The sequence below is a fragment of the Callospermophilus lateralis genome, chromosome 13 (genome assembly GCF_048772815.1).
Source record: "Callospermophilus lateralis isolate mCalLat2 chromosome 13, mCalLat2.hap1, whole genome shotgun sequence".
Lineage (NCBI taxonomy): Eukaryota > Metazoa > Chordata > Mammalia > Rodentia > Sciuridae > Callospermophilus > Callospermophilus lateralis.
This window is the reverse complement of record NC_135317.1, coordinates 36400298-36424989: the sequence shown is the minus strand read 5'-3', so window position 1 is coordinate 36424989 and position 24692 is coordinate 36400298. Positions and strand designations below refer to the sequence as shown.

Here is a 24692-nt window from a genome sequence, read left to right as displayed (position 1 = left end):
AAACTATTATGATTTTCTTTTAATAATGTGAAACATTATTTCAATTATTCTGTCCTCTCACCTTGAAAAGAAAACACTCATATTCACAAAAATATAAAAACATCTCATTTTAAGGAAAAACTAAAATTCCTTCTTCCAATAAAAATTTTCTTTTTCATAATTGGTTAAAATTTGTTTAGAAGATTAGTAACAGTAATTTGTGCAAAATCAATAAGGAAAATCTTTACTTCTTGTTCACCCATCTCTATTTGTTCTAACTGACTTAAAAATATTTCTTACTTTAACATGTCCATATTTAGCTTGCAGTGAAATTTAAGAGAAACACTGAATCAATCACTCAGAATTCTGAAAATAAACAATATGTTACTCTTCATGTTCTCTGAAACAGTGTTCTTTGTCATTCTAAGCAGTTAGGTATTGTTACAAACCAAAGATAGATTTTCTGAAAATTTTAGTATCTCCTGTTATTTTTATCAATTCTGATCTACTGATGTGTATACAAATGGAAAACTGCTTTTAAAAAGTAGCACACATGGGATTCCATTCATCACATACATTAATCAAAGGCAAATCAAAATTGCTTCAATTCCAAAGATTTGGCTGGTTTTAGCAAAACTCATGGCCTTGAGGGTTGATGTCTTTTAACTCTCAAATCCTCTGGGGTGGCTAGATCTGAAGAAGAGCAAGAACTGTGCAAAATAAATGATGTGCTTGTACATTATTTCTCTTGGTACTTTATTAACCAATGATCCTCCTGCTTCCATGTTCGATGAGGCTCTAAGAAATGAGCAGGTCTCCTTTTGGACCTGAGCTCTGGCGTAGGCCCTCTTAGTGACTCCTGCCAGTTTTTTAAAAGAGTAGACTTTGGTGGAGGAGAATAAAACAATCAATTATAAAAGTACTTGCTGCTTTAATTTTCTATAGATCGAAATAGACTCTAAAACCAAAATCTATCAGAAAAAAATAATTTTTATTTGTAATTTGAATAGCCTGTCCTAACCATCTAGTCACACGACTGTCTTGCACATCTCACAATCTTAGGTGTTGAGGATGGCAGAAACCTTTGATGACCCGTAAGTTTCCTGGGTCGCTTTCATTATGGACTGTATTTTTATCAGATTCAAGTTTGATGTACTTGATGTGTTTGTTGCCTCTATCTTTTGAACTTTTTGATCAACAATTCCAACTCTAAGTGACTTTTCCTTTTCCTTTTTTTCTTTTTAGATTGTATTCAGGGCAAAACGTGGTGTCAGTTACATAGGAGATGTAGCAGTGGATGATGTGTTCTTTCAAGATTGTTCCCCCTTACTGAGCCCAGACAGAAAGTGTACTGCTGAAGAATTCACGTGTGCAAACAAGCAGTGCATTGCAAAGGAGAAGCTGTGTGATTTTGTGAATGACTGTGCTGATAATTCAGATGAAACTACTTACATTTGCCGTAAGTTCAAGTGGTTCTATGCTTATGCTCTCATCTCCCCAGCCTTCCTCCAACATGGTGTGTTCCTTGTTGAAATTTAAAGTGTAGGTACGACTCAGTAAGCAAATCCAGGTGATGTGATTTATCTATTTAGATACATTCCCTTCTCCCTTTTCATACCTAATTTTGAGCCATAATTTATTTCAAAATAATTGATGGCTTTTGTGTGTATGTACGAAGTAATTGGAGTTAAATTAGATTGCTATATTCAAAGAAAAACAGAACAGAAATAAATATTTATTATGTGAAAGAAATTTGCTGGAAAAAAAGAAGCAAAACATCCATCAAAGTCAATTCATTTGGGGTTGGTGAACCTCTGTACTTTGAAGCATTTCAGAGGGTTGTCATTTCTGTATGCAAACATATGTGATAAGTTGATAAACAAAATTACTCTGATAATATATCAAATGGACAAAGTGATCTCCCAGTGAAGATTTGGACCAGCTATGTAAAACCCTTGCAGTAGGAGATCAACTCAGAACAAACGCTACCTATTAAAATACCCTCAGCTAAATGGACCATAGGCCTCATCCTGGTAAGCCTATAAAATGGTGTAGCACAGTCCAATCACTGCTTCATTTAGTTGCAAATGAGGTGAATATAAATTGTCAAGATGAAGGTTGACAAGTTATTCCACTATTACTTATAATAATATCTGAGCCAGGATATAGCAGTTTGGTTTTATTTGCTTCTTGAAACCAAACTTAGGTTAGGGTTATCAAAAACTACTTCAGTATAGCAAGAGCTCCTACTTATGTAGAACTTTTCACTTTCAAAGCCCTTAACTGATCTCCACTTGATCTCCACAGAAGCCCTGAGAGGTAAGTGGGCCGGATATTAATTATGCTTTTCATGAATGAAGGTACCGGTAAGAATGGGAAAGATTTTTTTCAAAACTTCCTACAACTAATGCTAACAAAGTTGGTCCTAGGATCCAAGTGTTTTGATTTATAATCCTTTGCTCTGCCCAAGCTACCATAATACTTTTGTGTAAGAATCCAATGTTTAAAAAAGGCAATGCAGTTCTCTTTAAATCAAATAGCTATTTGTTCCTTGAATTGTGGGTATTATTTCTTATAATATCTATTTTTATCATATGTAAGCTCAGCAAAATACTTAGTTTATCTTGAATTTTGTACTAGCATTGATCTTTATCGTCAAATACTTTCTGCTACGTTTTAGTTAACTTTGCATCAAATGCTTATACAGTTATTTTATTGCCATTTTAATTTCAATATCACACAGATCTATTGTGTTAAACAAATCAGATATTATGCTTTAGATTTTTATTTGTAATGTTGCTAGATATCTTTCACAGAGATGTAATTAAATGCAATTTTCAGTACTTCAATTTTCAGTACTTAAAATATCAATTCATTTATGGCTAAATTTTTCTTTTTATATTTAGGTTCAGGAGTCATGAATCTTTCTAGTATTTTCTATTTGGGAAATATGATGATGACTAAGGGTATCAGAAATGTTTTGAAAAATTTTGTCTTGGTAATTGTTTTATATAAAACATAGGGGCTAAACTAACTTAACCTTTTGAAGGGAAAGTTGTACCAGAAGGTGCTTTGTGGTGACCTGAATTTCAAAATCTCTCTAATTTTTTTTCATACCTACTTATTTCATTAACACTGGTGCAAGGAAACTGATTTACTTCCACACACTGCATAGAAAAACGAAAATTTTTTCCACTCCTTTAAATAAATAAACAAAAGTTAGAAATGAAAACCTAAAAGTGACCTCAATTTTGACAGCGGTTTTTATTCCATAAGAATCATTTTTTTTAATATAGCATTGCTTATTTTTATTATGCAATTAAAAGATAAATCAAACTTCCAGGCTACTGGTCTTAAATGTTATGTTTTAATTATAAAGTGGCTAGAACCTGCTATTGGAATTATGAGTGGTGTTATTATCCTGCATACACTACAAACTTTGATGTTCTAATTAGACCCAGAGGAATACAAAGAAAAAATTAAAAGAATTACCATAGCAACTGATTTCAGAAGTTTGGCTGGCAACCAATCAAGTATTTGGACTTAATGTCTATTCTTTCTTTTGCTTTGTTATTTTTCTTTTATTTCTTTCTTTTTGAGAATTCACAACTAGAAAAACTTTTGAAATATGATTAGGTAGAATTGTACAATCTAGAAATACCAGAAAGAATAAAAAAGAACCTCTTTTTAAAAGCATAGACTTTGATGGAGGGGAATAAAACAATCAAATATAAAATCACTTGCTGCTTTAATTTTCTGTAGATCAATGTAGACTCTGAAACCAAAATCTATCAGAAAAAATGAATTTTTATTTGTAATTTGAATAGCATTCCTAAAATATAGGAGATATTGAAAGTGATTTTTATATCTAAGAACTATAAAGAACTGTAAATTTTTATTTGAATATAACTACCATTGATATAAAGACTCATTTGGAGAAAAACCATTTTTGTTTTATTTTTTTATTAGTTGCTCATGACAATACAATGATCTTGACATATCATACATTTGATTCAAATGCGGTATGAATTCTCATTTTTCCATGTGTACAGATTACAGGATCACATTGGTTATATGGCCATGTATATACATACAGCAATACTAGTGTCTATTGTATTCTTCTTCCCTTCCTATCCCCCCTCCCCTCCCCTCCCATAACCTCTCTCTACCAAATCTACTGTGACACATTTCTCTCTTTTTTTTCTTCACCCTCACACCATCATATATGTATTTTGTATAACAATGAGGTTCTCCTTCCATCTTCTGTGCAATTCCCCTTCTCCCTCCCATTTCCTCCCACCTCTCTTCTCTGTTTACTGGTAATCTTCTTCTCATGCTCTTCCTCCCTACTCTATTTTGAGACACCCCCCTTATATCAGAGAAGACATTCGGCATTTGTTTTTTAGGGATTGGCTAACTTCACTTAGCATAATCTGCTGCAATGCCATCCATTTCCCTGCAAATGCCATGATCTTGTTATTTTTTAGTGCTGAGTAATATTCCATTGTGTATAAATGCCACATTTTTTTATCTATTCATCTATTGAAGGGCATCTAGGTTGGTTCCACAGTCTAGCTATTGTGAATTGTGCTGCTATGAACATTGATGTGGCTGTGTTCCAGTAGTATGCTCTTTTTAGGTCTTTTGGGTATAGTCCGAGAAGGGGAATAGCTGGGTCAAATGGTGGTTTCATTCCCAGCTTTCCCAGGAATCTCCATACTGCTTTCCAAATGGCTGCACCAATTTGCAGTCCCACCAGCAATGTAAAAATGTACCCCTTTCCCCACATCCTCCACAGCACTTGTTGTTGTTTGACTTCATAATGGCTGCCAATCTTACTGGAGTGAGATGGTATCTTAGAGTGATTTTAATTTGCATTTCTCTGACTTCTAGAGATGGTGAGCATTTTTTCATGTATTTGTTGATTGATTGTATGTCCTCCTCTGAGAAATGTCTGTTCAGATCCTTGGTCTATTTGTTGATTGGGTTATTTGATTTTTGGTGTTTAACTTTTTGAGTTCTTTGTATACTCTAGAGATTAGAGCTCTATCTGAAGTGTGAGGGGTAAAAATTTGTTACCAGGATGTAGGCTCCCTATTTACCTCTCTTATTGTTTCTCTTGCTGAGGAAAAAAAAAAAACTTTTTAGTTTGAATACGTCCCATTTGTTGATTCTTGATTTTAACTCTTGTGCTATAGGTGTCGTATTAAGGAATTTGGAGCCTGACTCCATGAGATGGAGATTAAGACCAACTTTTTCTTCTGTTAGACAGAGAATCTCTGGTTTGATTCCTAGCTCCTTGATCCATTTTGAGTTAACTTTTGTGCATGGTGAGAGAAAGGGATTCAATTTCATTTTGTTGCTTATGCATTTCCAGTTTTCCCAGCACTATTTGTTGAAGATGCTATCCTTTCTCTATTGCATGCTTTTAGCACCTTTGTCTAATATAAGGTAGTTATAATTTTGTGGATTGGTCTCTGTGTCCTCTATTCTGTACCATTGGCCTACCCGCCTGTTTTGGTGCCAGTACCATGCTGTTTTTGTTACTATTGCTCTGTAATATAGTTTAAAATCTGGTATCTCTATACCACCTGTTTCACTCTTCCTGCTTAGAATTGCTTTAGCTATTCTGGGTCTTTTATTTTTCCAGATGAATTTCATGATTGCTTTATCTATTTCTGCAGGGAATGCCATTGGGATTTTGATTGGCATTGCATTAAACCTATAGTGTACTTTTGCTAATATGGCCATTTTAATGATATTAATTCTGCCTATTCATGAGCAAGGTATATCTTTCCATCTTCTAAGGTTGTCTTCTATTTCTCTCTTTAGGGTTCTCTAGTTTTCGTTGTATAGGTCTTTCACCTCTTAGGTTGATTCCCAAGTATTTTATTTTTTTCATGATATTGTGAATGGGGTGGTTGTCCTCATTTCCATTTCAGAGGATTTGTCACTGATATACAGGAATGCCTTTGATTTATGCATGTTAATTTTATATCCTGCCACTTTACTGAATTCATTTACTAGATCTAGAAGTTTCTTGGCAGAACCTTTTGGGTCTGCTGGGTATAGGATCATGTCATCCACAAATAGTGCTAATTTAAGTTCTTCTTTTCCTATCTTTATGCCTTTAATATCTTTCGTCTGTCTAATTGCTCTGGCCAGTGTTTTGAGAACTATGTTGAATAGAAGTGGTGAGAGAGGGCATCCCTGTCTTGATCCAGATTTTAGAGGGAATGCCTTCAATTTTTCTCCATTTAGAATGATGCTAGCCTGAGGTTTAGCATAGATAGCTTTTACAATATTGAGGTATGTTCCTGTTATCCCTAGTTTTTCTAGTGTTTTGAACATAAAGGGATGCTGCATTTTGCCAAATGCTTTTTCTGCATCTATTGAGATGATCATATGGTTCTTATCTTTAAGTCTATTAATGTGGTGAATTACATTTATTGATTTCCATATATTGTACCAGCCTTGCATCCCAGGGATGAATCCTACTTGATCATGGTGCATGGTCTTTTTTGATATGTTTTTGAATCAGATTTGCCAGAATTTTATTGAGGATTTTTGCATCTAGGTTCATTAGAGATATTGGTCTGTAGTTTTCTTTCTTTGAAGTGTCTTTGTCTGGTTTAGGAATCAGGGTGATGTTGGCCTCGTAGAATGAATTTGGAAGAGCTCCCTCTTTTTCTGTTTCCTGAAATAACTTGAAAAGTATTGGTATTAGTTCTTCTTTAAAGGTTTTGTAAAACTCTGTTGTATATCCATCCGGTCCTGGGCTTTTCTTTGCTGGTAGTCTTTTGATGGCTTCTTCTATTTCCTCCATTGATATTGGTCTGTTTAAGTTGGGTGTATCTTCCTGACTCAATCTGGGCAAATCATATGACTTAAGAAATTTATCAATGCCTTCACTATCTTCTATTTTATTGGAGTATAAAGTTTCAAAATAATTTCTAATTATCTTCTGTATTTCTGTAGTGTCTGTTGTGATATTGCCTTTTCATCCTGTATGCTTGTAATTTGATTTCTCTCTCTTCTCTTCGTTAGCTTGGCTAAGGGTCTGTCGGTCTTATTTATTATTTCAAAAAACCAACTTTTAGTTTTGTCAATTTTTTCAATTGTTTCTTTTCGATGTCATTGATTTCAGCTCTGATTTTAATTATTTCTTGCCTTCTACTGCATTTGCTGTTGTTTTGCTCTTATTTTTCTAGGGCTTTGAGATGAAGTGTGAGATCATTTATTTGTTTGTTTGTTTTCTTTTTTTTTTTTTTTTTGAGGAATGTACTCCAATTAATGAATTTTCCTCTTAGAACTGCTTTCATAGTGTCCTATAGATTCCGGTATGTTGTGTCTGTATTTTCATTTATCTCTAAGAATTTTTTAATTTCCTCCTTTATGTCTTCTGTAACCCATTTTTCATTCAGTAACATATTGTTCATTCTCCAAGTGATGTAGGATTTTTTCTTCCTTCTTTTATCGTTGGTTTCCAGTTTCATTCCATTATGATCGGGTAAGATGCATGGTATTATCTCTTCTCCTTTATAATTTCTAAGAGTTGCCCTGTGACATGATATATGGTCTATTTTTTGAGAAGGATCCGTATGCTGCTGAGAAAAAAAGTATATCCGCTTGATGTTGGTTGATATATTCTATATATGTCTGTTAAGTCTAGGTTATTAATTGTGTTATTCAGTTCTATAGTTTCTTTATTCAACTTTTGTTTGGAAGATCTGTCCAGTGGTGAGAGAGGTGTGTTAAAGTCACTCACTTTGTGTTGGAGTCTATTTGTTTCTCTTGAACTTTAGGAGAGTTTATTTTATGAACATAGCTACACCATTGTTTGGGGCACATATATTGATGATTGTTATGTCTTGTTGGTGAATGGTTCCCTTTAACAGTATATAGTGTCCTTTTTTATCCCTTTGATTAACTTAGGCTTGAAGTCAATTTTATTTGATATGAGTATGGCCACCCCTGCTTGCTTCCGAGGCCCATGTGCGCGGTATGATTTTTCCTAACCTTTCACCTTCAGCCTGTGTATGTCTTTTCCTATCAGATGAGTCTCCTGAAGGCATCATATTGTTGGATCTGTTTTTTTTAAATCCAGGTTACCAGCCTATGTTGCTCAATTGGTGAGTTTAAGCCATTAACGTTTAGGGTTACTATTGATATATAGTTTGTACTTCCAGTAATTTTTGTTTATTTTTTTTAATTTGGTTTGTTTTTCCTCTTTAATTAGTTTTTTCCCTTTACTGAGTTACTTCCAACTGTTGGTTTTGGTTGTTTTTTTTTTCATTTCTTCTTCGTGTAGTGTTTTGCCCAAAGTGCTTTGCAGTGCTGGTTTTCTGGCTGAGAATTCTTTTAACTTTTGTTTATTGTGGAAGGTTTTTATTTTGTTGTCAAACCTGAAGCTTAACTTTGCTGGATACAATATTCTTGGTTGGCACCCATTATCTTTCAGCATTTGAAAAATATTGTTCCAGGATCTTCTCGCTTTTAGCATCTATGATGAAAAATCAGCCGTTAACCTAATTGGTTTACCCCTAAATGTAATCTGCCTCCTTTCTCTTGTAGCTTTTAATATTATCTCCTTGTTCTGTATGTTGGATATATTCATAATAATGTGTCTTGTCATTGGTCTGTTGTGGTTTTGTAAGTTCAGCGTCCTATAGGCTTCTAGGATTTGGACATCCGTTTCATTCTTCATGTCTGGAAAGTTTTCTAAAATTATTTCATTTAACAGATTACTTATTCCTTTGATTTGGACCTCTATACCTTCCTCTATCCCAATGACTCTTAAGTTTGTTTTTTTTATGATATACCATATCTCTTGGATATTTTGCTCACGATTTCTTACCAGCCTTTCTGAGCTGACTAGACTCTTTTCGAGATGATATATTTTGTCTTTGTTATGTGATGTTCTGGCTTCTACTTGCTCTACTCTACTGGTGATACTCCCATTTGAGTTTTTAATTTGGTTTATAATTTCCTTCATTTCTGGGATTTTTGTTTGATTTTTTTTAATAACCTCTATCTCCCTATAGAGTTGTTCTTTTGCTTGTTGGATTTGTTTATGTAATTCATTGTTGAAGTGATCTTTCATTGTTTGCATTTGCTGTCTAATGTCCTCTTTAAGATTCCATACCATCTGAAACAAGTATGTCTTGAATTCTTTATCTGATCATCTCTCTGATGCATCTAGCATCTCCTGTAAATTTAAGCTGTCCTGCATTGTTTGTGTTCCTTTTCTTCCTTGTTTTTTCATGATGCTCATGTTTCTCTATGAAGCTCTATGTGACTGCTGTGTTATTATTTTCTCGTATAAATTTGTTTTGGTTTTGTATAGCTCCAAGATCTCTCCTTTGTGATGGGAGACAATGTCTAGAGATGTTGGGTTTAATTTTAACTTAAAGTAAATTCATTAGTTTCATAAAAGGCATACAGATTCTGATGGCTTATAGAGAACTGAGGTTTGGTCTTAGGACTTTATATTTATGTCGAAAGATGTGATGGTATGGGGGTTAGTATATCTTAGCTACTTTGGAGGATTGCTCTAATGAAGGGGGATAGTAACAGGAGAATAGACAGGAGTATTTGGAGGTAGGTGAGTACTTAGGAGCACCATAGACAGTCTCCGAACATTCACCTATTTGCATTTAGTAAATTACACGTAATAGAAGTAGCAATGCTTTGGAGGAAAGGTAGGGGAAAGGGAAGGAAGAAAACAAGAAAGAAAAAGAAAGAGGAAAAAAGAAAAAGAAAAAGAAAAAAATTAAAATAAAAAAAAAAAATGAGATAGAAAAAAAAAATGCACTCTTAGAATTCTATATTCTTCTCTTCCAGGAGGTGGAGCTGTGCTTTCCGGACTAAGTCTCTGCCCTCAGGATGTAGGAAACAATCCGTGTGAGGAGGCTCTCCCTCCCCAGCCGGGTTTCTCTCTAATCCCGGTCACTTAGGGTTGCTCCTGGTCTCTAGCCCGCTCACTTCTCCTGCCCGCCAGGCCCTACTTACTGGGGCTCTTCTCCACAGTTACACTCTGGGCCTGCAGCCCCCTGGACGCCCTGCTCTCTTTAACGACTGGGCGCTCTCTTTGTTATTCACCCAGACCTCAGGGTTGTGGAGCAGGGCAGTTGGAAACCAGCAGCCTATTCTGCCTGATTCCCCCTGATAGCCACGCCCCCAGAGCTGGCGAGAAATGTTTCGGTTTTCGCTGAAGGTGGGAGGGGGAGTTGGAGGTCAGGTGCCTTTTCTGCTTCCCTCGGCTCTGCTATTCACGCCCATGGAGAGCTGGGGAAAGATTTCTTGAGTTTTTCCAGCTGTATGGAGTGGGGGAGCTGGGGGTCACACAACTGTTCTGTCGCCAAATTCGCTGCATTGCGATCCAATCCGCCGAAGCCTGCTGACGTCAGTTCTCTAATAAGGTGGCCGCCGGTTTCCTCGCCTGGGTGTCTGGTGGGGAGGGGGGTCTGAGCCACTTCATGCACAGGTTGGCTCAGATTCACTCCCGTCTGAGCCACTTCACTACCCCCTCAGATGTTCAGACTCTTCCCTTAGGTTTCATTGTAGCCCAACTTCACTGAATATTCCTGACAAGACAGCATCTGGCCATTCTGAACTCACTCACTGCTGGCGCAGGGCGCAGGTCACCGGGGTGCTACCTTCCTACCGCCATCTTCACCACTCCCATTTTTGTTTTCTTATGGTTTTAATTAACAACTTTATTGTTGATATATAATTAAGAGTATTTTAGGCAATCTCTGAATAATTTAATTCTGTATTGTGATGAGTAAAGTTGTAGGGCATTTGATTGACATAATTGGTTAGTACCCTGCACCTAATGTGTGTGTGTGTGTGTGTGTGTGTGTGTGTGTATGTCAACTGCAGATATCTATTATTTTTAAACACAAATATAACATCATAAAAATAAAAGGATCTTTTTAAATATTAAGCACATTTCAAAAATTTTGATGAATTAATTTATTATGTTATGTGTTTTAAATTGTATTTTAAATTAGGCTAGGAATTATTTACAAGACAATCCCTAAAAAAAATCTCTACTGGTGAGGATTTGAAACATAACTTTAATAACTCACATCTACCTCCCAAATCACAATAAAATTAGAAAATGTTCTGAAAGAGCATATAAAGAGTTATAAAATACTTTATAACAAAACCTATGGGATCTTGTTAAGCTAATACTTAGAATAAAAATTATAGCCTCATACCCTCATATTAGAAACTATTTAGTAACACAAATTAATGAAAAAGAACAAAAGTCCAAGATAGAGTTTGAAAAACTGATAAATTTTTAAAACCCTATCAATACTCAAGGGAAACAGAAAAGATAGAAATATAAAATTGATTTAATACATATCTACTAACTAGTAATTACATGTCAGGCAATGTTTAAGATACCTACTATGCATTAGTAGATAAAACAAAATTTTTCATGAACATATACCATATATTCATGTTAATTAGAAAAAATGTACCATCCCTATAGATAGATACATATGCAACCACACAGAACCACACACATATACAAACATACATACGTGTGTGTATGAATAAATAGCATGATAAGGATAGGCCTGGCTGAGAAGATGAATGAATTAAATGAATTCTTGAAGGAAGTCTGGGACTTGTTATTTTTTCTTTTTAATTTTTCATTATAGCCATCCTAGTGGGTATAAGTAGAATCTAATAGTCACATTAATTGGCATTTCCCTAATAATTAATGATGTTGAGCATCTTTTCGTAAGCTTATTAGCCTTTTGTGCATCTTTGGAGATATAGCTGTTGAAATATTTGAGCCATTTTTGTAGGATTGTTTTATAGCTTTTGTTATTGAATTTTGGGACTTCTTTTTAATTCTGGATTTTAAAACATTATCAAATATACATATTGCAAAAAATAGGTAATCTTATTCTGTAGGATTTCCTTAAAAACTTTTTATTATTAATAGACTTTAATGTCCATTACAAAACTGAATGGAAAGCGCAGTGATTTCCCACATGTCCTTGCCTCTGTGTGCACACAACCTGCTCCACTCAGCCAGAATGGTAGAATTGGGGCAGCTGATGAATCTACTTTGGTAACTCCATTCTTACCCAAAGTCTATTGTTTACACTGTTTCACTCTTGGTGCTATACATTCCGTGGTTTTTGCCTAATGTATAATAACATGTATCCACTATAATAATATCATAAAATAATTTTCACTGTCCTGAAAATCTATGCTCTACCCATGACTGTTCCCTCCCTTTTCCCCTTGCAACAACTGATTTTTAAAATAGTGTTCATAGTTTTGTCTGTATATAATGTCATGTAATTGGAAACATACATTAATCAGAATTTTCAGATTACCTTATATCACTTATTAATATGCATTTAAGGCTATGCCATGTCTTTCATGGCTTAGAGCTCATTTATTTTAGCTCATTTATCTAAGCTCATATAAATGAGCTTAGAGCTCATTTATAATTGATGTTGCATCATGTCTGAATGTACATTTTATTCATCTGTGTACCCACTGAAGATCATCTTCATTGCTCCTAATTTTGGCAATTATAAAACTGCTATAAACATGCACATGCAGAGACTTTTGTGGATATAATTTTTTAACTAATTTGATTAACTATTAGGAAGCATGATTGCTAAATCATATGATAGAGTATGTCACATGTGTGTTTTATAAATATTTTCTTCCAGTCTGGCTCTTCTTCTAATTTGCTTCACAGTGTCTTTCATAAAGCCTTAGTTTTTAATGTTAATAAAGTCCACCTTATCAACTATTTTTTTCTTTCAAGAATTGTGCCTTTGGTAATTGCATTTCCAAAACCAAAGAACACCTAGATTTTTCTCACATATTAGTTTGTGGGATTTTTATCGTTTAGTGTTTTACATTTAGATCTTCAATATTTTATGAGTTAATTTGTGAAAAGTGTGAGGTCTTTGTCTAGATTCCTTGTTTTGTATTTGGATGTCTATTTTTTCTACACCATTTAGTGAAAAAAACTATCCTTTCTCTTGTGTTTTTATTTTGTTTTAAAATACCAGTTGAAGATATTTTTGTGACTCTATATTGAACATATAGCTGAGCATATTTTTGAACTCTGTATCCTCTTTAATTAATCTTTTACCTATCATCATTAATGTTGTTATTTTGTGAACGCCCTACTGTCTTGATTACTTTATTGTAAGACCTGAAGTCAAGCAATGTCAGTCAGTCTTCTGCCTTTGTTCTTCTTAACTACTATGATGACATTCTTTTTTTTTTTTTTTTTTTTTGCCCCTCTATGTGACCTTTTAGGTTATCAACATAATACCTTGCTGGCATTTCATTAGGATTGCATTTAAATACCAAATTGGTTCAGAACTGACTTCTTGACAACATTAACTCTTCCTGTCCTGTCCATGAACATGAAAAATTTTCCATGGATTTATTTCTTTATTCCTTGATTGCTTTATTTAACATTTTTGTGGTTTTCTTCATATAAATAAATAAGGAGTAAATCTTGCACAGGTTTTTTTGGACATATGACTAAGTATTTCTTTTTGGGAGGGGATGCTAATATAAATGGTATTGTATTTTAATTTCAAATTCTACTTGTTCACTGATGTTATATAGGAAAGCTACTGACTGTTTTGAATATTAATCTGGAATTCTGCAACCTTGCTTATTAACATCAGGATTATTTCAAATCTTGAAATTTCCAGAATTGTTTATTAATTCCAGAATATTACTGTTGATGATGATTTTTTAAGGATTTCTACATAGACAATTACATCATGTGGTACCAAAGATCATTTTATTTATTTCGCCACTTTTGATTTCTTTTCTTATTTTATTTTGGTAGCTAATAGATCCAGTGTGATGTTCAAAAATAGCTTTGAAAGGGAACATCCATGCTTTACTTCTGATATTAGTGGGTAAGCATCTAGAGTTCAGGGTTTTGTTTTTTCTTTTTTTTCCATTAAATATGATATCTTTCATATTTCTATTTTGCTGAGAGGTTCTATTATAAATTGATGTTGCATCATGTCAAAGGCTTTTTCTCTATTGTTAAAATTGATTTAATTAAGTGATGTATATTTTTCAGACCATTAATATAATAAACTGTATTATTTGGTTTTTGAGTTTGGAGGCATCTTCCCAAACCTGGAATTGATTTCATTTTTTCAGGCATATAATTATTTTAATACATTGTTGGATATGATATGTTAATATTTTGTTAAGGATTTTGCATCTATATTCTTAAAGAAGTTGAAGAGACTCTTCCTAACATTTTTTGGGTTGCTATCTTTTTGTTAGCATTTGCTCCCCATGTAAACTTTTTGACTGTATGTGAGACTTTTGGCAAAATTGATTCTAAGGTTTTCAGCTTGTAGCCTCAAGGTGTGAGTAAAGCCCTGGCTTGCCTCAGATGCTTCTGATCTTCCATGATCCCTGAAGCACGTTCTTCTTGGGCCAAATAATAATAATATTTAATATATTATTATTTAATAAATAATAAAACACAGGGGTTCCATCTCCACAAGCAAAGATATGACTAGTCTTTGCCTGAATAATGAGTCTAAATTTCTCCTTGGCGATAACAAATCTCATACCTAGGCCCTAAATTAATGGGATGGGAAAGTATATTCTTCCTAGATTAGACAAAACTCTTATAAAAGTTACTAAGAGAGTTTTTTTTCCTCCTTTGAGAGTTCTTCTCTGTTGTCCAGGCTGGCCTCAAACTCTGGAGTTTCAGTGATTCTTGTGACTCTGCCTCCTGAGTGGCTGGGACTATAGGTTCATGTCACCAGCTCCCAATACAAGTATTTTTAAACACTTTTCCTTCCTACTGGTATAATGTTCCTCAAAATAGAATTATTTTTTATTTCATGTTAGTACAGAATTTAACATTGTTGAAAAATCAAACTTAGCAACTCAAATCTTAGTCCTTAGACAAACAATATTTTGCCAGCATTCAGGCCACCACACTCTAGACACCCTGGATCATAATCTACATTTTAACAAGCTCCTTAGGTGATTCATATGTGCATTAAAATTTAAAAGCCCCCATCTAAATCATACAGAAGTTTAAAAAAGCTTTCTGGTAAAGAGAAGGTGGCACTGTTTTATATTTATAATTTCCTTATCAACATGAACAAATACATCTTAATTTTAATCATTGGAAATAATTTGGGTTTTATTGATTCAAATATTTCAAGTCAAAATTGTATGGGTATATTTGTATTCAGCTGCCTGAAATAATTTATTGAAAGTTCTAAGAAATTTTAAAAAAATGATAATTGATTTATTCGGCAAAGATTTTTTTAGTATCTATTATATGCCCGGCTTTGTTCTGGTTACGTGGGATACAGGGAAAAATAGATAAAAATCCTCTATCCTTCATAGAGCTCTTATTCTGATTGATGGCAGTGATGGGGGACGTAAACATAAAGCAAAATAAAATAGCACAGTAGTTACAAAAATTAAAAAACAAAATAAATTAACACAATATGTATATTTCATGGGGATAAGTTCTATTGGAAGAAATAGGGAAAAGTAAGGAAAAATGCTTAGGGTGTGTATTACAATTTTAAATAGGGCAGCGATATAAATTCTCATTGAGAAATTGATATTTGAATAAAAAAATAAAAAATGATCAAGCAAAGTGATATGTGTTATATTTGATGGACTTTTTTAAAAATATTTTTTTCTAGTTGTAGATGGACACAGTACCTTTATTTTTATGTGGTGCTGAGGATCGAACCCAGGGCCTCACGCATGAGAGGCAAGAGCTTTACAACTGAGCTATAACCCCAGTCCTTGATGGACTTTTAACAAAGTATATTTTCAAGGTCAACAATTTATTAAAGCACATTATTTTTTAGGTTACTACCATATTCGATAACTATGTCCTTTGGTTTCTATCAATGCATTCGTATCATTTCACTACCTACTTAGTTATCCTTCAGGACTTTTATAATTAATTAATTTATTTTTGAGTTAGCTCATTTTCATCCTGACTGCCCTCTCTTATTTGTCATGGTAGAATTCTCAAATTTTCAATTAAGAAGATGAATTGGGAAGTAGGAGGTATCATGATGCCATATCTGCTACTCTTTTCTCAGAGTAAGGTTATATTCTCTATATATCTGTATATATGGAACCTCTGTATTGCATTTAGTTCAATATTCCATCTGAAATTTTTTGTCATTTCAGAATTTTTGCTCAGTGGTGGCAAAAATGAATTTAACAGCATCCATTGTCCTCTGTGGGTGCCTGTGTACATTATCCTTTCTAGATACAGAGAAATTTTTACTTAGATAACTAGAGATGCTCCTCCACTTAACTGGGATTTCATCTCAATACACTTCTTGTCATTTGAACTCCTTAAGTTGGGAATGCATTTACTATACCTAACATAATATAGCTTAGCAACACAGTGCACAGTAAAGTATTATCTGTTTAACCTTAAACTGTATGACGGACTGGGAATTACAAGAGAAGAACTTATTGCTTTATCACTAGCCTGGGAAATGATCATCTTACGAAATTTTGATCAAATTCCAAAATTTGAAATATGGTTTCTACTGAATGTGTATCTCTTCTACACATTAAAAGGTTATAAAAAAGTTAAGTCAGACCATCCTAAATTAGAGACTCTATACTTTGGTCTTCATCAATAAGCATTTAAAATCTAAGCATATATTTCATAATTAACATTCACATTACTTGCTGGTTAGTCCCTTGTTTCCTTTTCATTTATTTTTTTGGTAAGCATTGGGTATCTCCAATATAATTGGCCCTGTGGCAAAAACAAAGAAAGACAAGATACGACTTGAATAATTTTGGAGCTCCTTGTCTAGTAATAGAGATAGATACATAAACATTCACAATTTGAGTGAGAGTGTTAAGTGCAAATTATTTCTGGAGGGGACAAAGGGAGATAATTAAGTCATATTCAAATACTAATCCCAAATAGGCTTGCATAAAAGTGATCCATCACCTTGAAAACAAATATTGTGTTTTCAGGGACTTTATTAACCATGGGCTCTGAATCACTTCTGTTTTCTGTGGGAGGAGATTATGGTAGAAAATGGGTTAGGTATCATAGTGTTAATAAGCCAGGCTTCCTGTGAAGGATCAGCTATCCTAAGCTTCACACACTTCTTATTGTAGGCTGCAACTGAGTGACTGGGACTTGGAAGCCTTTCATTGTCTTTCCTAAATTATCCTTGTTCTTACTTGCCCAGTGTTTTATATAATATCGTATTTTCCAAGTTATGAAATGAGGTAGTCAATATGGAAGAAGAAATTATGTGTGAGGATTTTTCTTTGGATCATTCATGGGCCAAATCAGATTTTCTAAATCTTTTATATATAGCATGCATTCTGAATTTTCAAAAGATTGACATTATCAATGCACTTTTTTCCAGATTACTTTATCCCCCAAAAAAACTTTTTTTTGGTGTGGAAACAAATTCCATGTAGAATTTTTACATCTGATATAGATAAAAATGATAGATAGATAGATAGATATAGATATATTCTAGAAAAAAAGGTTTTAGTTCCAAAATTTTCTCCTATTTCTTCTTAAAAGTTTCATAGTAATATTAATATATTCAAGTTTATGATCTTTTGTTTTTATTTCCATATAAGTTATAAGCTTTAGGTTTAGGTCAAGAACCCCTTCCCCCAGTAGCTATCCAATTCTTCTAATGCAATGAATAAGACTACACTCCCTTGGTTTAATTGCTTTTTCCTTTTCGTCAGAAGTTAGTTCATTGTACTTTTCTGGAGCTGTTTTTGGATTCTCTATCAGAATAGAGATCTAAGCGTGCTATAGTTTGGCTATGTAATGCCCTCCCAAGGCCATGTGTGTTAAAGGCTTAGTCCCCAGTTTGGTACTTTGGAAAGTAGTGGAATGTTAAGGATGAAAGAGTAGTGGAAGGTTTTTAGGTCATGGGTGAACGCCTTCAGTGGGGATTGTGAGATGTTGATCTTTCCTCTCTCTTTGCTTCTTTAATGCCATGTAAGTAGCTTTCTCTGCCATGTTCGCTCACATGGTGTGCTGCCTCACTATAGGCCCTGAAGCACCAGGATTGATGGAAACCTCCAAAACTGTGAGAAAGAATGAATCTTTCTTCTTTTTAACATTTCTTTATACAAGAATTTTATTACAGTAACAGAAAATTCACTACCATAAAATGTCTTTTCTTCTACCAACACAACACAATCTTGATAACAAAAGCTGTACAATAAATCTTGACATTATTTAGTGATTACTCTTCATTTATTAGTCTTTAAAATTGTTTTGGTTATTTTAGTTCCTCTGATTTTCCAAATAAATTTTGGAAATATATCATCTGTATTTAGAAATAATATTAAAATGATTTTTTTGAGAATTGTATTAAATAAGAAAGTCAGTTTGGGGAGAAGCAATATCTCCTATCCATGAGCACAGTATGCTTCTTCACTATTTTGACCTTTGATTTCTTTCATCAGTATTTTGTAGTTTTTAGCATACAAGTTCTATACAAGTTTCATTAGTTTTATATCAAAATATTTGATTTTTGAAGGCTTATAAATGGTATTACATTTTAAATTTTTTTCCCATGTGTTCACTGATAGCATATAGAAATAAATATTTTTTATGTCAATCTTGTGTCCTTAGTCCTTATTGACTCAGGAAAGTTCTCAGACTTTTGCAGTAGATATTTACTATGTAGACAATAATGTCATCTGAAATAGGGACAGTTGTAATTCTTCTTGGCTGCTTTGTGGACCTTGAAGATTTTGTAGAAAGCTTCAAGTGAGACCAATTGAAATAGAGATTTCTTTCTTAAGTATTTTTAAATCATTAGTTGCATTTTCATAGTAGCTACAAAATGACTTAAATTATCTACTTTGCATTTAATAAGCTTGTGCTTTGCTAAAAAATAGGTCTGTGTCATTCAAGTTGTCACATTTATGGATACACAGATGTTTATAGAATTCCTGTATCTTATTTTTGATATTATAGCCCCAGAGTCTAAAATAGTCCATGTTTTACTTGTGCCTCTTTTATTTGATATTATTTTTAAGTAGAGAGGATCAATTAAAGAAAAATTGAGAAATAATACATGCTGCTATTATTACCTTACAAACAGTTTGTCGGAGTTCAGGTAAATGAATTATAAAAAGAGTTTGAGATGATCTTGGAAGTTAGCTCATGCTCTTTTACATAAGAATCTAAGGCTTCTGTGAAGGATTTATTTTACTCAATTGCAATTAAACTTGAACTTTTTTCTCTGTCCTAGCACTTATTCCATTCTATTAAAATGTGAGAACTCCACAAGAACACATTTATTGACAAATCAGACTCAACATTTACCAAATTGCTGTTGGATGAATTGACAAATGAAGTACCCACCAATCAAGAAATCATTTCCCTGACCTTGCAGACAATAGAGATGAGAAAGGAGAACAGAGGCCTGTTGAGACAGAATATACTGCCTCACATAAAGAGCTTTCTCAACTCTCGGGTACCCCTTCTTGTAATATTTTTCCTAATATTGAATCAATTTTCTTAGTATGTGTTTTTTATGATAATGTCTTCCAATTTTTACTTCTCCTTAATAATAAACCTTAAGTATTAGAAAATAGGTACCATCAATTAGATGGTACATCACATCTCCACATATTCTCTTTTCTCATATTCTTAGTCATAGGGTTAATAAAAATATTCTTGAATCCTTTAATAGGATTTTACATGCATGGTCCTAAGACTACTGTTATCTGGTTTTCCTCTTATTAGATAGTTTCAATTCCTAAATTTTCCCTTAAATATCGGAAATAAGTATTTAGAAAATGTTAGTGTAATCTGATAATAATTGTGATTCACAATATTATTCTCTGTCTCTCTGTCTCTATCTACATCTCTCTTTCTTTCTCTCACCTACCATAAATAATTGATGTGGCTTAAGAATTTTAGTAGTGGGGCTGGGGATGTGGCTCAAGCGGTAGCACGCTCGCCTGGCATGTGTGCGGCCTGGGTTCGATCCTCAGCACCACATACAAAACAAAGATGTTGTGTCCACTGAAAACTAAAGTAAATAAATAAATATTAAAAAAAAATTCTCTCTAAAAAAAAAAGAATTTTAGTAGTTTAGTTTTTATTTTCTCAGTTAGTCTTGTGCCAGTTATATGTAAGAAGGATGAAGTGCTGATTGAATCAAGAATAGATTAAAAAGAGTTCCAAATGATGGGAACTACAAAGGTGGTAGAAAAATCCCAGAGGCAAGAGAGATCATGGTGTGTTAGCATGGTTAGCTTATCTAACATTTAGCCTGTCTAGCATTTGATTTGAGAGCAAGGAATAGCTAGGAGTCTAGAGATACAAGCATGTTTTTCTGATAGTCCTTGCTAAGAAATGGATTGAAAGGAAGGGAGGAGAATAGGAATATGAAAGACAGTGGAATCAATATGACATAATTTTCCTATGTAGGTTTATGAATATACCACAGTGAATCTCAATATCATGTACATCCAGAAGACTGGAAATCTATTTAGAATAAGATATATTCCATGTTTGTATGACTATCTCATGGTAGATTCTACCATCATGTATAAGTCAAAAGCACAAATAAAAATTAAAGAAATGCATGCTTTAACTTGAGAGTTCTAGAAAGACATTTAAATATAGAAATAATAGAATCAAAATTGCATCTTAGAAACATGATTGACAGAAGTGTATATGGGAGCAAATTTGAAGATGGAGCATCACAGGGATACTGTCGATATTCCATTCAAGATGTATGGTGTCAAGTTGCTTTCCATGAAGATGAAAAGAAGGTAATAAACATCTGGAAGGCATAAGTTTACAGATCTGGTGACTACTTAACTCTAGAGGAACTCTGGGCTAGGAAAGTAGATAACTGGTAGTTCTCTTCACTCTTAAAGATGCAGAAGGATGAGGAGGTTGTAAGTTCATGACTTAACTTCTGCTCTTTTGTTTGACATGTATCCAATGAACAATCAACAGGTACTAGTCCATGGCTGGCTATATAGATCTTAAGTTTAAAAAGGATGTTTCTGCAGGAGATGTGAAATTAGCAATCATCAAATAATATCAGGACCCCAATATCGGACCTGATGATAGCAATATTGGAGAGGAGGATGGTTATAAAGGAGATGGAAACAGGCAGAAGGAAAAGGAGAAACATACTGTGTTGTCCCAGAAGACCAGTAAAGTTATAGTTCTAAAAGAAGTAGTCAATAGCAGATGTGCAAACCTTAAATAACACGTACTCAGAAACTTCTATTACACTTAATAATAAGGAAGGAATTTGTAATCAATAAACACCAATTTTAGGAAGTCATAAAAATTTAACTATGGGTATTACTTTTCATATTTAATAGCATCTCATCTATTGTCCACTGTAGTTACCCTGGCTCACATTTATCTCATTATTAACATTTTAAACTGAAAAGCATGATTTGCCATTCACATTAAAATTCTATTATTATGGTGTCTACCAATTTCTGAACTTATCTCTAGACTAATAGAATCAGCACAAATAGACAATATACTTGTGTGGTTACATACTTCAAATATCTTCCTGAAATTAAATATTTTTGAAACAAATGTGCTTTCTCTACAATTTGAAAAGAGAAATAATATTATATATCTATACATAGTTTCTGAATTTCATTGTGTAACACAAAATTAGATTTCTTAATAACAGAAACTAGTGTTTAACATCATAAGAGTTAATTTTCCCCTTACAATTTTAACACAAAAAGATCTATATGGTTTTTCTTTATCTTCAAATAATTGCTTCCGTGAGGTTAGAAACAACATTCCACAAAGAAGATGAGAAGTGCCATTGTGGATTCTGTAAGAAGAGTGAGAACTGGCACTAGTAATTGAAGCACAGAGACAGGGTAGGATGTAGTCAGGAAGATCCTAGAAATTGGTGCAAATTGGTAAGAGGTCTTTGGGTTTCTTACTGTTGCGATTATTCTGTGTGTCATTGATAAAAAAGTCATAGGACCAGTAACTGAAGTGAGAAGTAGTTCTACTTCATCATAAAGGGTCACATCAATTATAATCTACTATGTAATAGAAATTGGAATATGAATAGTGCATGATCTCTGGGAGAGGGCATCCACAAACCAATAAAGAATTATGAAGGAGCTACAGAAGGGCTTCATATATTATCAGCAAAAACAATTGTGGAATATTATCTAAAAAGAGTCTGATAAAAGAAAGACACAAATTGAGAACATCACGGTGGTTTTAATTCTTCTAAAATAGAATTATTATAATTACTTAGATAAATCAAACATACATATATATAAAATATCATACATTATTGAACACATAAGATATTAAGAATCATGTGAAATATTAATATAAAGTAATGATGAGAAATATTAGGATGGAGTTGGTTAAGACAAAGATGAAATATATAAATAATAATTATATTCCTATTTTAAGAAGGAAAGATATTATGAAAGAGTGATTCATTGTCAAAATATATCTTGGCACAAGGAAAATAGTTCAATGAGATAAAAAGACTGGGAGGAAATAATAGATATGACAGGATGAATATTAATTATATGCAAAATTAATGATGAATAAGATGATAGAATATGTAATGTAAATAGTATATATTAGAAAGATAGCTTCATGAAAAGTATTTAAGCCAGTAAAATTGAGCTAAAATAAAATACTTAATCATGATATAGAAGTGTCCTTAGTAATATCATATATAATGGCTTAAAAATATTGAAAAGATGAACAAGATGTATATTGCAATGTAAGACTAGCCCATCAATTTAACATTAACTTTTGAGTGTTTAAAGGTGAAAAGTAGGATAAAGATATAATTTGTTAGCTTCATTCAAATATATTTTAAAAGGCCATTAGTGTAGTACAAAAATATGAAAATCCAGTTATTAACTCATAGTATAAAAAAAGTTCCATGCTGTTTCTGAAGATCAGATAAACAAAAGCAAAGTCAAGAGAATTTTTAAATTGTGATTGGTAGGATTAAATTAATACACATATGTTGAACTTTGAGCCTTAAAAAATGGAAGCATTTCTTTCAGTCATATTGGTTATATTTATGCATTAGTTACGAAGTAGAACACATGTTTTAAAATTTCATGTAGTATAAATTGTGGATTATTGTTTGCTTGACCAAAGCATAACAAACCTAAAGGTTTAAACTAAAATGCTGAGGCAATCAGATATTCTTAAATAAATACTGGATAAAATGTATTTAATTTAGAATAAGTAGTTTTAAAACAGAATCAAGGACAGTAGTGTCAAAAAGCATAAAGTACTTGCGAATATATTTTGTGCAAGTTGAGTCTGGAAAAATACTGTTGGAAGAAATTAGAAACTGTTGAGATCTGCATTATGACTTAACGCTGATGTGTAGTTAACAATACCGTAGCGTACATTATAAATTTTGTTGGGGGGATGATCTCATGTTAAGTGTACTTACTACAACTGAAAGAAAAGAAAAAAGAAAAGGAATGCAAGGAAGAAAATAGTGGGAGCCAGAACTGATTGCTGAATATTTAATGGGGGCAACATATTTTTATAGTCATAATTATATTTGTTTAAATATTAATCCCAGTGTCTCAGGATTAGTGAGACACTGTCTCAACAACAACAACAACAACAAAACTAAATAGAACAAGTTAAAAAAATAAAAATTTCAAAAAAAAACCACAAAACACCCCAGCATAAATAGAGGCAATAAAATGTCGAGCCATGGATTAAAAGAGGGGGAAAAAAGTGTGTGGGGGGGATGTCTCTCAAGAGTAAAGCACCCCTGAGTTCTTTTCCCAAGATAAGGAAAAAAAAAGAAATTGAGAATGTATTACTTTTTAGTGGAGAAATGTACTGGACTCTAATCAGCTACTCAAAGTAAACATTGTGGATTTTAGGATAAATCAGAGTTATGTCTCTGGATAAGATGTACTGAGATGGTACAAGATTATTTCTGTGTTCTTCCCGCTAAAATACATAACCTGCATATCATGACAAGCATTCCTCAGACTACCCCAAATTCACTTCAAGTACTTTCTGTAATAAATGCCTTGTCCTAATCAAATATGTTGAGATTAAGAAAGAAAAGTAAATAAGAAGCACTTGCAGATTAAGAGGCTTAACAGTCATGGAAGCCAAATGGGATGTGTCATCCTGGATTGGATCCTGAGCCAATGGGAGAAACAGTCATAAAGGATATAATTAGGATAATTCATAATATTTAAATATGGACTGTAGATTTGTAATGTTAAATGTTACGTTTTTGTGATTTTGCTATAGCCATACAAGAAAATACCCTTGTTTATATGAAAGAAATAAAGTATTGAAACAATGACACAGTTTTCCAATTAATTTTCAAATGCTTCTGAAGAAGACATATACAGATATGCACATGGAGCAAATGGGATAATATAACCATTCATGAATTTAGTTAAAAAATAAATGAGACCTAATCTGTACTATTAACTTTTGTAAGTTTGAAATTTTTACAAAGTAAATAATTACAAACTATAAGATAATATTAATAATATCAGAGGAATGTAGAAAACAGAAAATGCCAATTATAAATACAAAGTAACTATTTTTTAAAGTACATAGAACTCCACCAAATTTTAATTTTAAAAAGAAAAAACTCACAATTTCATAAGTTTAGCTTTGCTAAAGGATAAATGAA

The 24692-nt window shown here is 33.1% G+C and overlaps 1 protein-coding gene across 1 annotated transcript in view; it reads left to right on the top strand.

Moving 5' to 3' along the window:
* Malrd1 (MAM and LDL receptor class A domain containing 1) overlaps positions 1–24692 on the top strand; it is a 638713-nt gene that overhangs the window by 266301 nt on the left and 347720 nt on the right. The window contains exon 24 of the mRNA XM_076872892.1: positions 1225–1438. Within this exon, the coding sequence (XP_076729007.1) occupies positions 1225–1438 (214 nt within the window). The remainder of the gene's footprint in view (positions 1–1224; positions 1439–24692) is intronic.